We start from the raw sequence: 12,711 nt of genomic DNA on the forward strand, positions 1-12,711 counted from the left end.
CACTTTACTGAAAGTATTAATCGATTCTAACAGTTTTCTAGTGGATTTTTTGGGATCGTTTATGTATAATATCATATCATCTGCAAATAGGTATCATAGGTATAATTTGACCTTTTCTTTTCCAATTAGTACTCCTTTAATTTCCTTCTCTTGTCTTATTACTCTTGCAAGAGTTTCAAGCACTATATTGAAAAGGAGTGGAGGCAGTAGACAGCCCTGTCTGGTTCCTGATTTTCATGGAATGCTTCCAATTTTTTCTCCATTTAGGATGATGTTGGCTATGGGTTTGTTATATATAGCTTTAATTATGTTGAGGTATGTTCCCTCCAGACCAATTCCTTCTAGGGCTTTTAACAAGAATGCATGTTGGAGTTAGTCAAATGCTTTTTTTGCATCTATTGAGATGACCATGTGGTTTTTGTCTTTAAGTTCATTTATATGTTTTATTGCATTTATTGGCTTACATATATTGAACCATCCCTCCATCTCTGGAATAAGGCCAACTTGATTATGGTGGATGATCTTTTTGATGTGTGTCTGTATACAGTTTGCAAGTATCTTATTGACTATCTTTGCATCTATGTTCATTAAGGATATGGGTCTATAGCTTTCTTTTTTGTTGTATTTTTACCTGGTTTTGGTATTAGAGTGATACAGGCTTCATAGAAGGAGTTTGGGAGTTCTCCCTCTGTTTCTATGTTTTTGAATAATTCAAGCAGTATTGGTTGTAGATTTTCTTTGAATGTCTGGCAGAATTCTGCTGTGAATCCATCTGGGCCTGGGCTTTTTTTGGGTCGTGGGTTTGGTCTCCGTCTGTTGCAAAAAGAAAGCTTCTTTGATGACAGTTGAAAGCTATACTTTCTGTGAACATATAATAAGTATTTAGAATTTTTATGTTCTCTAGGTGACTATGAGGCAGCTAAACTGAGAAGGCAGGGTCTCACCCCCCAAGGAGGATACTGCTCACACTGAAGCAATTCTTTGGGCAGCAGAACTCTGCTGAGCTCTCAGAGAATCATGATATTCAGATGACAAGATGGATAGAGCAATAGACAGGCCTAATGTAGGAGGAAATTCTGTGTGCATGCAGATATTGGGAGAACCAGTGCCTATGCCTCTACTGTAGAGAAGTAAGGTACAAACTTTGCCAGAGAAGCAGCCTCGGCTTCAATCTCCAATTTGTTACTGGTCTTGGGGAGAACACAGGCCCCTTAGTCCTTCCTTTCCTCATTTAGAAGATGAGCTTATTGGACCAGACAGCCATGGGCTCTGACAACTCACAGTTCTTATTAATACCTCACAGATAAAACTATTTTAGTCATCTTTCCAAATGGGCTGGTTAAAATCCTACTTATCTGAGGTCTCTTCTGACATATGGTTTTGCATCTGAGGTCACTCCTGACAAAATATTTCAATGTTTTTTTAACTTTTACAAAAACTTTATTGATAATTTCATATATGTATATAAGGTTTTTTGATCAAATCCTTGCCCACTCCCTCCCCTCCAACATTCCTCCCTCTGAAAAGGTAACCCTAAAATCTTTTAAGGATTAGATATAAGCTCCCAAATATTTTTGACATTTTTTGCCTTTGGAACAGAGTATGTTGCTTACAGGCCCAAGGACATTTTTACTTTTAGCTAAGAAACTGGCTACATTTCTTTGGGGAGTTTTACCCTAACTGCCTAGCCAATTCCTACCTCCTATTCTTATCACACTATCCTCTGAAGAGGTTACCCAAATTTCCAATAGGGAATAAGGACGCAGACTGCTCTGGCTTCTTCGTGCTGAACAGGGACGCAGCGTGAGGCAATTGGAGTACCCCTTCAGTGGGTCTATCTAAAAGATACCCAAATTGCATAACTCTTGTCTCTAACGGGAAAAGAAAGTTCTTGAATCATGAATAGGAGATGTGAAGGAGAAGTAAAGGCAAGAGTAATTAGCATTACAAATTCTAGACAGGGAACTAGAAAAAAGCCAGAACAGGGCAATTTTCAAATGTTCATATGAGAGTGCATTGGATTTCATTTTAAGAGGCTTCCCTGCCATGTTGATAAGTTATTTGTCTACATATGCTTTGGGTACATATATTTCTAGGTTGGTTAGAAATGCTCTGTCTACAATATTTTTGAAGTCCCAAAGCTGTCAAAACAAAAACTTCTCAGCTCACTCCTGGATGCTAAACTTCTTTTAGGTTAAAAAAATAAAGAAGAAGAAAAAAAAAAAACCCAACTCTCCATTGGCCAGTTCCACCTGGATGTCATGAGGTTATTTCAAATATAACTTGTTCTAAATGGATCTTACCACCTGCTTTTCTCCCTCATGATGCTTCAGTCACCGTTCTTGCTAAATATTTCTCTTCTCTGTTCTAGTTAATGACATCTTCATCCCCTCGTCATTCAAATGGTCTCAATCAGAATAAGCCTCCAAGTTATCCTCTCTCACTGTCCAGAATCTCTCCTAGATGCCCATCCTAAGTTGTGCTTTATCATGGAGGCTCAGGTCTAAACCCCAAGCATACCCAGAAGCTAGCCTTTCCCAAACCTTCCTCCTGACTTTCCCTCCCAGGTCTTCTGTGCTCTGTGTCACAGAGCTGGACCTAGTTCTACACATGCCTTGACATCTGCATCCCTTCCTCCCCATGCAGAATGCCTTCATTGCTGGTCTTAAGTGATCCTGGGGTCTAAGGCCCAACTCAGCTGTCCCTATTTCCACAACATCTGCCTCCCGAGTCATCTACAGAACTGGATCTTCCTCCTCTATGACCCAGGGAGATTTGAACATGGATCTATGACAAGTGCAGGCCTGCCCCTTCCTTCAGAGCTCCTTGAAGGAACAGAAAAGGTCCTATTTGTCCTTATGTAGACATGTAAGGCTGTAGGAAGAACCTTCAATAGAAAGATGAAGACTAGATCAGGCATTAGAGAGCTACCTGCTCAAGTGAGACAGCTGAAACCATAGGTAATGTTCCCTGTCCTCCCCCTCCCTCTCCCCATATCTCTCTCTGACAAGTGTTTTCAATGGATTTCTTAAGACTTGCTTTTCCCATCTTTATGCCAGTAATCAATCTTTTTCTTATTCTCTTTTATTCAGACGTTTTCCCATTTCTTTGTCTCCTTACCTAAACTGCCATTAACATAAACTATTCATTCATATTTATTTACTGGCATTATGCATCTTCATTTTAAAGGCACATAACCAAGAACATTTTATACATGCTTCTTGTAAGTCAACTGCTTTCTATTGAATTTCTGTGGACTGATTTCATTGGCTTCCAACAGGTCAGGACCTCGAGGTGACAGATGGTCCACGTTCCTGGGTCTTATATGACTGCTGGCATTACTTTCCCCCTGGGACTCAGATATTCTGGTGAATGCATTCAGTGGCCTATTGCTTGCCATCTTGAAGATACAAATACAGATGTATGAGCTAGGAAATAACTCAATTCCTCAGCTCACTAGAGCAGGGCTGGGAGGAGAACACAAAAGGACTGGATCTGTCTAGGGCAGAGGACTGGCTAAGGAAGCTTTCAACCCTGACAATGGTCCTTGGGGAAGGTTGACTGCTTTACAATGATGCCAGGCTCCTGAAGACTGCATGGCTGGTCATGGTCAGCCACATTAAATATGCAATTTTAGAAATATGATCAAACTGACTTCTTGCCAGAGCTCTGAAGCAATTCCCACAGGGAAGCTGGAGGGCCTTTTTGTTTTCCATTTTTGATTCTGTGTTAGGTTAAATTTTTTAGAGAGAGAGATTTAATTTACCCAGTCTTCTCAGTGAAAGAAATTGATAAATTAACTGGTCTGGTGGTGGTGGTAACAGCAAGGAAAGTAATTTTAAAAAATCTAATTTTTCTCTCCAAAAGCCCCAGCCCCTAAATTTGACAGGCTCCCCCTGGTCCAGAAAGAAGACAACTTTTTAATAGAACTTTTATTCAAATCCCAACAATGTCTTTTTGTGCTCAGATGTTGGGAGGAATATTTTCTTTTGTAGGAGTCAAAGTTGTAGACTTTGTAGGGGACAGGATGGATAATGGTTTGTAGTCATTTCTTAGGGATGTCATAACAAAGACCAACAATCTGGGTGACTTAAAATAAGAGAATATTGTTCTCCCAGGGTGCTGGAGGTCAGGTATTTGGAATCAAAGAACTGTCAAGGCCATGCCACCTCTGACGCTCCGGAGAATCTGATCCAGGCCTTCTTTTAGTTTCTAGTGCTGCCAGCAACCTTGGTGCTCCTTGGCATCGGAGGCATTGCTCCAACCTCTGACTTCATAGTCACATGGAGTTTGCCCTGTGCGTGTCTGTGTCTCTATTTTCCCATATAAGCACATCAGTTATATGGGATCTGGACCTACCCTAATCCAGTGTGGTGTCATTTTAACTTGATTATATCTGCAAAGATTCTATTTTCAAATGAAGTCTCATTCATAGGTATTGGGGTCTTAGGACCTTAATGTATCTTTTGGGGTGACACAATTCAACCCATAACAGGTACCACAGTCTCAGATGGAAAATAAGTGATGGAAAAGCATGTAAGACTACCTACAGTGCTTCCTGGAAAGTGAATAGACTAACCTGTTCCAGTTGATCTCAATTCACAGTTATCAAGTCTTAGTCCTACAGATGCCCAAGGTTTTGTATATCACTCTGATCATTTAGTCTTAACTCTCTGGCTTTCAGGAATGGTGAATATTCTCCAAGGAGGGAAGTTCCTCTTTATAATAATTTTGTGATGTACTAGAACATTCAGCTTGGGGTCAGAAAAATCTGACTTTTCTGACTTTACCTGTTTTGCAGCTTGAGAGCACATTAATAAATTCCTTTCACCCTTAACTGACATATCTGTAAACTTGGGATATAAAATATTTCCACCTACCCTAACTGCATAAGATTGCTTACATGAGTAAAATGTGTAAGAGAGGGTTTTTCAAAGTATCACATTTTAAAACAAGAAAATACTCTTTATGCTACCTGCCTGGGGAAGGACCTTTGGTTATTCTGTTTTAAAAATGTTGATTGGGGAGTTTAGAAGATAGCTCAGTCAGTAAAGTGTTTACCATGCAAGACTGAGGGCCTGAGTAAAACTGCAGGCACAGTGGTGCATGTCTGCAATTCCTGTGCTGGGGAGGTTGAGACAGGGGATACCTGAGACTCACTGGCCAGCCAGTCTAGTCTAATTGGTCAGCTCCAGGCCAATGAGAGACTCTGTTTCAAAGGAGGGAGACAGCATTCCAAAGTATGACACACAAAGATGTCCTCTGACACACACACACACGCACACACGTGCATACACATGTATCCCTCCCACACAAACACATATGCATATACATCCATGCATAAAATAGTAATAATAATAAATATTGATCTTATTCTTCTAGCCCCAAAGTGGGCAAATATGTGTTAAAATGAGTAAGAATACCATCTGTCCCTGCAGCTCTAGAACTCAACGTGATCAACACTCCCTTTTGGAACCCTAATGGCTACAGTCTGGAAGCATCCTGTGGGGACTTGATAGAGCACATATGAATTTGGGTTCGTACTTAGAGTCTAATTCTCCAGCCAAGCATCTAAATAAATCCAAAGGCATAAGAACTGATGATAAAAGGAAACACAGAAAAACATCTTTCTTCAGATGCTCTCCCCCTTTCAAAGCCTCCAGGGAGGAACACGCAGCTCTCAGCTCCCCATGATGAAATTAGCCTGCTATCGTCATTCAAGACAGAGGAAGAAAGAGCTGGAATATGATACTGAATGCTACTGAAGAGAATATATTTTATACAACATAAAAGGCCTCGACGTAAATTGGAAGAAATATGGGGAATCTTCTAAAAGGTAGGTCAAACTTTTTCCTCAACCAGATAATTACAGGCTGGGGGTGAGTAAATATTATTAGCCTTTTTCTACCTCGTCTCTTCTCATAAAACACTAGCAAGAAGAAAGGTACCTCTCCATTCTGGGTGGACAGCCTGCCTGAGTGAGAACTGGACTGTAGCTGTCAATCATGTTGCCTATGTTGTGGTTACTGATCTCACTGTCCCTCCACTCCCCACAGCTGTTCCACCAGAATATAGTTGAAGTCAATCAATCAAGTATGACGGTTCACTCTAGACCAGCCCAGACTACAGGACATCTCTCAGTTGTCTGAAGAGCTATCCCTTCAGGCAGCAATTTTCCAGTCAAATTTCTCTGCCCACGTTAGAGGACTTAAAATTAATGAAGTTGTTAACATTTCTTAAAATGTCTTTCCTGGCAGGTGAAAGGTATGGATTTATCACTCATGAGCCTGCTGGTCTCTTTGATTCATAGGTATGTAGGCGAGCACCACAAAACACTGTTAAGGAGAAGGGTGTCTTGGCCTGAATTGTGTCTTCAGCTTTCTCTGTAACAGGTCTCAGGGTAAGCCCTCAGTGTCACTCATTGTGGCAAATGGGCTTAGTTGCCTACAGAATTATTTATTTGGCCTATGAACTCTGAGAGGCCAGGGCCAAGTCTTGCTGATCTTTGAATTTATATCAGCATCAGTGGCCGGCACAGGGCTAGACACACAGATGTGGAAGTGCAGGTGGTAGGGCTGATGGTGATCATGAAGTCTTCATAAATCTCACAGAATTAAATATGTCAGGAAGACACAGAGGATGTGAAAGTGCCATTGTACCCCATCACAGAGTCACTAATCAAGAGTCAGCGACTCCTTTCTGCATGATTCAGCACTCATGGTGGTGCTGACTTTGGCATTATCTTCCAGCATTTGGGTGTCAACTAGCCAGTGGTTTACATCCTCTCAACCAAGAAGGGAAATCATGAGGTTTTAAGTCACAAGGACAGTTTGAGAGGGATCTTGGGAAATGAGTTGGCCTATTCCTTTGCCTTAAGTCACCATGGTACTCCATTTTATAGATAAGAAAGGTGGGGCTCAGAGAGAGGAAAAGGGTTTATCAAAGGCAAGAGGTGGGTAGGCAGAGGCTTAGTAAACTCCCCTGGATTTCTCTTTCCCATATGCAACCTCCTTCAGCAAGCTCCATAGGGAATAAATATGTTGCTGTCTGGGGGACACAGGGGACAGACAGACAGACCTACCTTCTTTGGACATTCTACATTTTATAAAAGTTGTCATCCTATAGAGACAATGAATGACTTTGAAGGAAAATTAAAAAGTGTTATCTGAAGACCTGTTATGTTACAAATCTGGCTACAAAGCGTTATCTACACAAAGGACCAAATTTCAATTATTTATAGACACTTGGCCTTATCGTAAGATGGCACTCAGTGTCTGGCTTAAATAAAAATCAAGAAGTAATTCTTATCTAGGCTCTCCTGAGAACCACTGAGCCTTCCCCCCCTCTGGGGATGCTTCAGAGTAAGAAGAAACATCTCAGCTCAGAGTATAATCCTGAACTGCCTTGGGGGTTTAAATGCATTTCTTTCTTTAGATTTGAAATGAAAGGTACCATTAATATGAACTGATACTAACTGTGTAATAGATGAGGGACAGCAGGCTTTTGACCAGTTTTTCTACAGTGAGTGGAACATGTCTGTTAGGTGCATTTTAAATAGCTCAGGCCCAAGGGCAGAGACCAAGTAGCAGGAATAGGTAAATATGCCCAGAAGGGCATCTAGAACTCAGTGCTATGCTGGGTTCATAAATACTTAATTGAATCAGGCCTGATGAGAAAATTCTATCTCTGGAAGCCTTTTCATTCATCCATCATACATAAGCCCTTAGCACCTCCATGTGAGGGAAAAAAGTGGCCAGTAAACACAGCATAGTACTGTTCCCCAGAGCACATGAAGAAGTGAAGGTGTTCCTTGGAAATAAATGCACCAGCTTTCCTGTAGCCCTGGTCCTCCTACCTCAGAGTCCCAACTATTATGAGCTGTTAGGGTGAGTACTGAGACCTCTGTGTGATACTGTTAAGCTCAGTTTCTACATCTGTAAAATATGGAATTGGACCATCTCTCCTTATTGAACATCTCTCCCTATTAAACAATCAAATGAGCAGAAATAATATCAAATATCTTGTCTGAGAATCTTTCAGAAGTTTCCCAAATATAAAGCAGTCATGAAAGGGGTCCTGGAAAACCTGTGACCCTCCTAATAACAATCCCCTCTTAAGAGATCTTGGTCTACAGAGATGTCATGGATTACAACCTTATATTCAGATAGCTATAGTCAAATGCAAATAAACATTACACCCAGTAAATAGTAAAGGGATATCAGGAATCGATGTACCAGGAAGACATGGGGGATGAGATACAGTAGCAAGAAAGCTCTTGACTTCCTCCAATACGATGCAACATGAATATCTTAGCTAAAATGGTCTTATATTTTGAGGTACCATTGGAAGACAGAGGATGGAGAAATACGTATTTTTCTATAGGGATTGAGAGATTCCTGAGCACAATTTATTACAAGAGGAAACTCAGAGTTTCCTAAATTAAAAGGGAATGAAGTTACATTACAAATAACTACAAAAAATATACTTACCATATCGACTGCGATGGGACAGGAAAGGGAAGGAATCTTTCATTATCCAGGTCAGATTCCACACAAAATTATCAGGAGAAGGAGTGCTTGAGGGTGACTCCAAGGAGCTGTGACCTGGACATAAAAACAAAGAAGAGAAACTGACCCTTGTGCTTAGGATGTCTTGTGTCACTCAATATCAGTCAGAAAGTTCTTAATGGGCTTTCATGACATCCACTGGGAAGATGAGGAAAAGAGGACCAAGGTCCTAACAGACTGAATTGACCTCAGGACCAGGACGTACATTTTCTACCATCGGCAGCCATATCTAAGGAGTCTGAATACTATGAGCAAGTCTAAGGATCTCTGGAAGATGAACTAGAAGCCAGGCGAGTTAATGGCTCAGTCTAATAGCTCTATGTAAAGTCTATTCTGCTTGTAAGAATTTGTGCAACTTTATGGAGAACTTCAATTTATCTCATCCAAATATCGCCTCCACCCTGACACTCGGACTTGTAACTTTATCTAATGTCGTTTGCTTGGGTCATTGCCTTAGCAATGAGAGGGTTGGAATTACACTCAGAAGTTACGAGTATTTCACAACTATTTTATTTTCAGGGAGAAAAAACAAGCTAGGTTATGAGTTTTCCCATATTGAAGAGGCCAGGGAGCCACAAAAGATGAATGTTTCTGATTTGCATGAGAGGAAAAAGGGTTGAGGAAAAAGAGCAAAGAGGCATTAGTTCTTTATTTAACACAACCCCAAGTGGGTTTTGTGGTAAAAAGTCATTACAATGTATCTACAAAACAAATGAGCGCACTCTACACGCCCTTATACAGCTCTTCCCCGAAAACCCCCAACTCAGTCACTATTTGCTAACGTTTTACGGCAGGCAAAGCTTTTTCTATTAAGGAAGGAAGGATCCGAGAATTAGTTCTATTTGGTAGTTAGATGTGTAGTGAAGCTGAGGGGGGGGTGAGGCAAGGAAGGGATCTAGAGTTTCTTCAGAAGCTTTCACAATGTAGGGACAGTGTTCCACTCTTTACCTCTGTCATGTGATAGTCACAGTGACTTTAAGATAAGAACCATCCTCTCCATCTTATAGGTGAAACAACTGAGACTGAAAAGGGCACGTGACAGAATCCGGAACTGAGCCCAGACCACGTGCTACCATGAGTGAACCCATCTGCTACTTCAACCAGTGCGAACAGTCAACCGCTCACATTGCTGTAAGAAGAGAAAGAAGGAGCAGGAGTTGCCAAAGCATTTCCAGCTACTGTGCCCTGGAGCCTCTTCTGCACGCTCTGTAGCATCAGCAATTCAGGATCCTGTTCGTCTGCCTCTACCTTCCTTTTAGCATCATCCCCACTTCATGTCCTACTTCATGTACTTTAAGGAAGTTTCTGGTTTATCCGCCTATGGCAGTCTCCTGTCACTATATCCCTCCTCCATTTCTACAGACACCGCCCTGACCATAGGACCATACACTCCTCCAAGTAGAACTTTTGCATTCTAAGGGGGAAACGTAATATCCCTGCCCCTCCCCCACAGATCTGAACTAGAAGCATAGGCTCTTGAGTGCCTAGGAAAGAGGTTTTGTCTTTGCTCTCACAACTGGTCCTCAGAAATTAGAAGTGAATTGGCCAGGTACATCCTCCTGTAGCATTTCTACAAAACCACTCAGAGGAAATGCATGGTAAGGGCTCGGAAGCTGTGCTACAGAGCCACAGGGGGAAGCTATCCCATGTTATTCTCATGTTGACACTGTTTTACAGATAAGACAGTAGGACTCAGAGAAAACATGAGTTTTCTTGAGCAGTGTTAAGTTTATTAGACTTTAAAAATTAACAATATGATTGGTATTTATGGTATTCTCTTGTAATACAAGCACTTGGGAGGCTGAGGCAGGAAGATCATGAATTTGAGGCCAGTATGGGGAACGTAGTAACATTATCACAAAACAAAGCAAAAGGAAAGAAATCTTACTAAACTAGGATGGAGAAATAGCTTAATCACTAAAGTGCTTTCTGTGTAAGCATAAAGACAGAGTTCAGTCCTCGGATCCCACACACAAAAAAAACCAGGTAGGCTTTTAATCTCAGGATTGGAGAGGCAGAGACAGGTGGCTCCCACGGGCCTAGCCTACTGCACAAGTTCCAGGCTAGCAAGAGACCCTGTCTCAAAACCTGAGGTAGACAGCTGCTGAGGAATGCTGAAGTTGTCCTTTGGCCTCAACATCATGTGTACTCACAGAGAGAAACGCGCACACACACATAGACACACCATGAAAAAACTAAAACTAAAAGAGAATCATATGAATTTAGCAGCTCCCGTCTAGGTATCATGGTACATATTTTAAATGTAGATTTCAGTTACTTCTAGCAATAAGCTGTGATTCAGGATTATTGTGTTCCTCAATTTGCAGTTGAGAAAAATGCAGCTTAATGAGATGACTGTATCAGGCAGGAAATCAGAGTGTCAACTGACCAGATCAACCTAATGCTAATGCCCAAGCCCCTTTCTCACTCCACAAGGTCCCCCATAAATTGATGTAGGGCAGCCATTGACTCTACACTGCCTCCCAGGGCCCCATAAGGTTGTAGGTCACCACCACGTATGTTCCAGAGCAGGACTGCAGTGTGAAGGGCCTGTAAAGAGGACAGCCAAGTCCCTGCAGTGACTCCCATATGTATAAAAATTGGCATCTCTAGGTCTGAGTCATCTGTTTAGTTCAAATTTTAAGCAATTTCAAAGCAACAGGAGACTAAAGCCTCAGCTTTATTTCCCTGTTTCCAAATGATGTCATTTTTTCGTAACCTTTCTGTTTGGGAATGGTATTTACTTCTTCCTGGATGTAAAGGATCAAGCAGATGGGGTAGACTTCAGGAAGTACTTATGACTATATGAGCCGGCACAGAATGGCAGATGACTTTGCACCTGGATGAGGTCCAGGTAATACATTCGGGTTTTCAAAAATAGATGTGAAAGCATTCAAAGGGAAGGTCCCTGAGGGCTGAGTCATGACCCAACAAGGGGATACAGATATCACTATAAGTTGCCTTGACGGATATAGCATAACACATTTTTACAGTCCGCTAAGAATGCCAACAAACTACTGGGCATCCTCAGAGCTGGGCACTGGAAAGAAAGCAAGAAGTTTTATCCTGCGCTTACAATAACCCCCAAGATGATCCTCAGATGTAGTGACTGGCTAGAAGAAGCTGGTGAGATATCTAATGGGAGAAACACTGGAAGGAGAGCCCTCCATATACCTGAAAAGATAAACACCGAGGAGAATACAGCCAGCATTAACGAAGCTGTTTGCCAAAACTGGAGGCATTGGGATAGGAGCGCGTGCTAATTAAAGCTCATAGAATGCACATCACTGTAGAACCCACAGAAGAAAACACCTACCACACTAAAGAGTGAAAGGGGAAGAGGCTGCTTGCTCCCTTAAGCAAGTCACTTAAGAGGAAGGTATGTCTTTTTGGTGCTCTACTCTGAAAATGTGAGGCTCAAGTGGACTGGGCCTTCGCAGCACAGATTTAACATAAGTTTATGGAAGTGTGAATGAAACTGGCTGAAGCAGGATGAGTCTTGGACTCCAAAGGGTGAAGAATGGAAAGTAGAGAGAGAGGGCACGGACAGGAGAGGAGTGCCCAAGTGGGAGACCAACGATAACCTAAAGGAGAATAAAGGAAAGAAATGCTCCTGGACTGAGGGGATTATTGATCAAATACTTGAGATTTTTTTTCCTATAGCGATTTCTTAGCCCTTTCTAGGTTCTGCAGGGTACTGAGACAGACGGAAGACCCAAAGCTCTTCCCTCGGCTCGATTTTCCAGTGTACCACTCACACCTACACTGCCCTCAGCTTCAATTCCACAATCTCTCTCTCTCTCTGTAGTAATTCTCGTGCCTGCTATCTTCAATGGCTTTTTTCTTTCACAACTGTCTTGGAGAAGCTTCACGTGATTCTGGAAGAGGAAGGGAAGAGGGACACATAAGGAAGCTGGCAGTCTCACTTGAAGTCACAACTGGAGACCCTCAGGACTTCTTGGAAATCTCACACCTTCTCTGACAGATCCAGATCACTTTGTTTCTGGTACAGCTATTTCCAACTTCATTTGCTTTTCACACCTTTCATTCCCTTAACCCTTCCACATCCTCAGTCAACACCCTTATTTCCCATCTCACTGAGGAAAGCGAAGTACCTACCTCTGTCTCTGGCCTGGAATCAGAA

At 41.8% G+C, this 12,711-nt stretch overlaps 1 protein-coding gene across 1 annotated transcript in view; it reads right to left on the reverse strand.

Moving 5' to 3' along the window:
• The window catches only part of Alk (ALK receptor tyrosine kinase), a 790,272-nt gene that overhangs the window by 529,493 nt on the left and 248,068 nt on the right, over nucleotides 1-12,711 (reverse strand). The window contains exon 2 of the mRNA XM_008846481.1: nucleotides 8,490-8,603. Within this exon, the coding sequence (XP_008844703.1) occupies nucleotides 8,490-8,603 (114 nt within the window). The remainder of the gene's footprint in view (nucleotides 1-8,489; nucleotides 8,604-12,711) is intronic.

The sequence above is a fragment of the Nannospalax galili genome, unplaced genomic scaffold (assembly GCF_000622305.1).
Source record: "Nannospalax galili isolate Female #2095 unplaced genomic scaffold, S.galili_v1.0 scaffold683, whole genome shotgun sequence".
Taxonomy (NCBI): Eukaryota; Metazoa; Chordata; class Mammalia; order Rodentia; family Spalacidae; genus Nannospalax; species Nannospalax galili.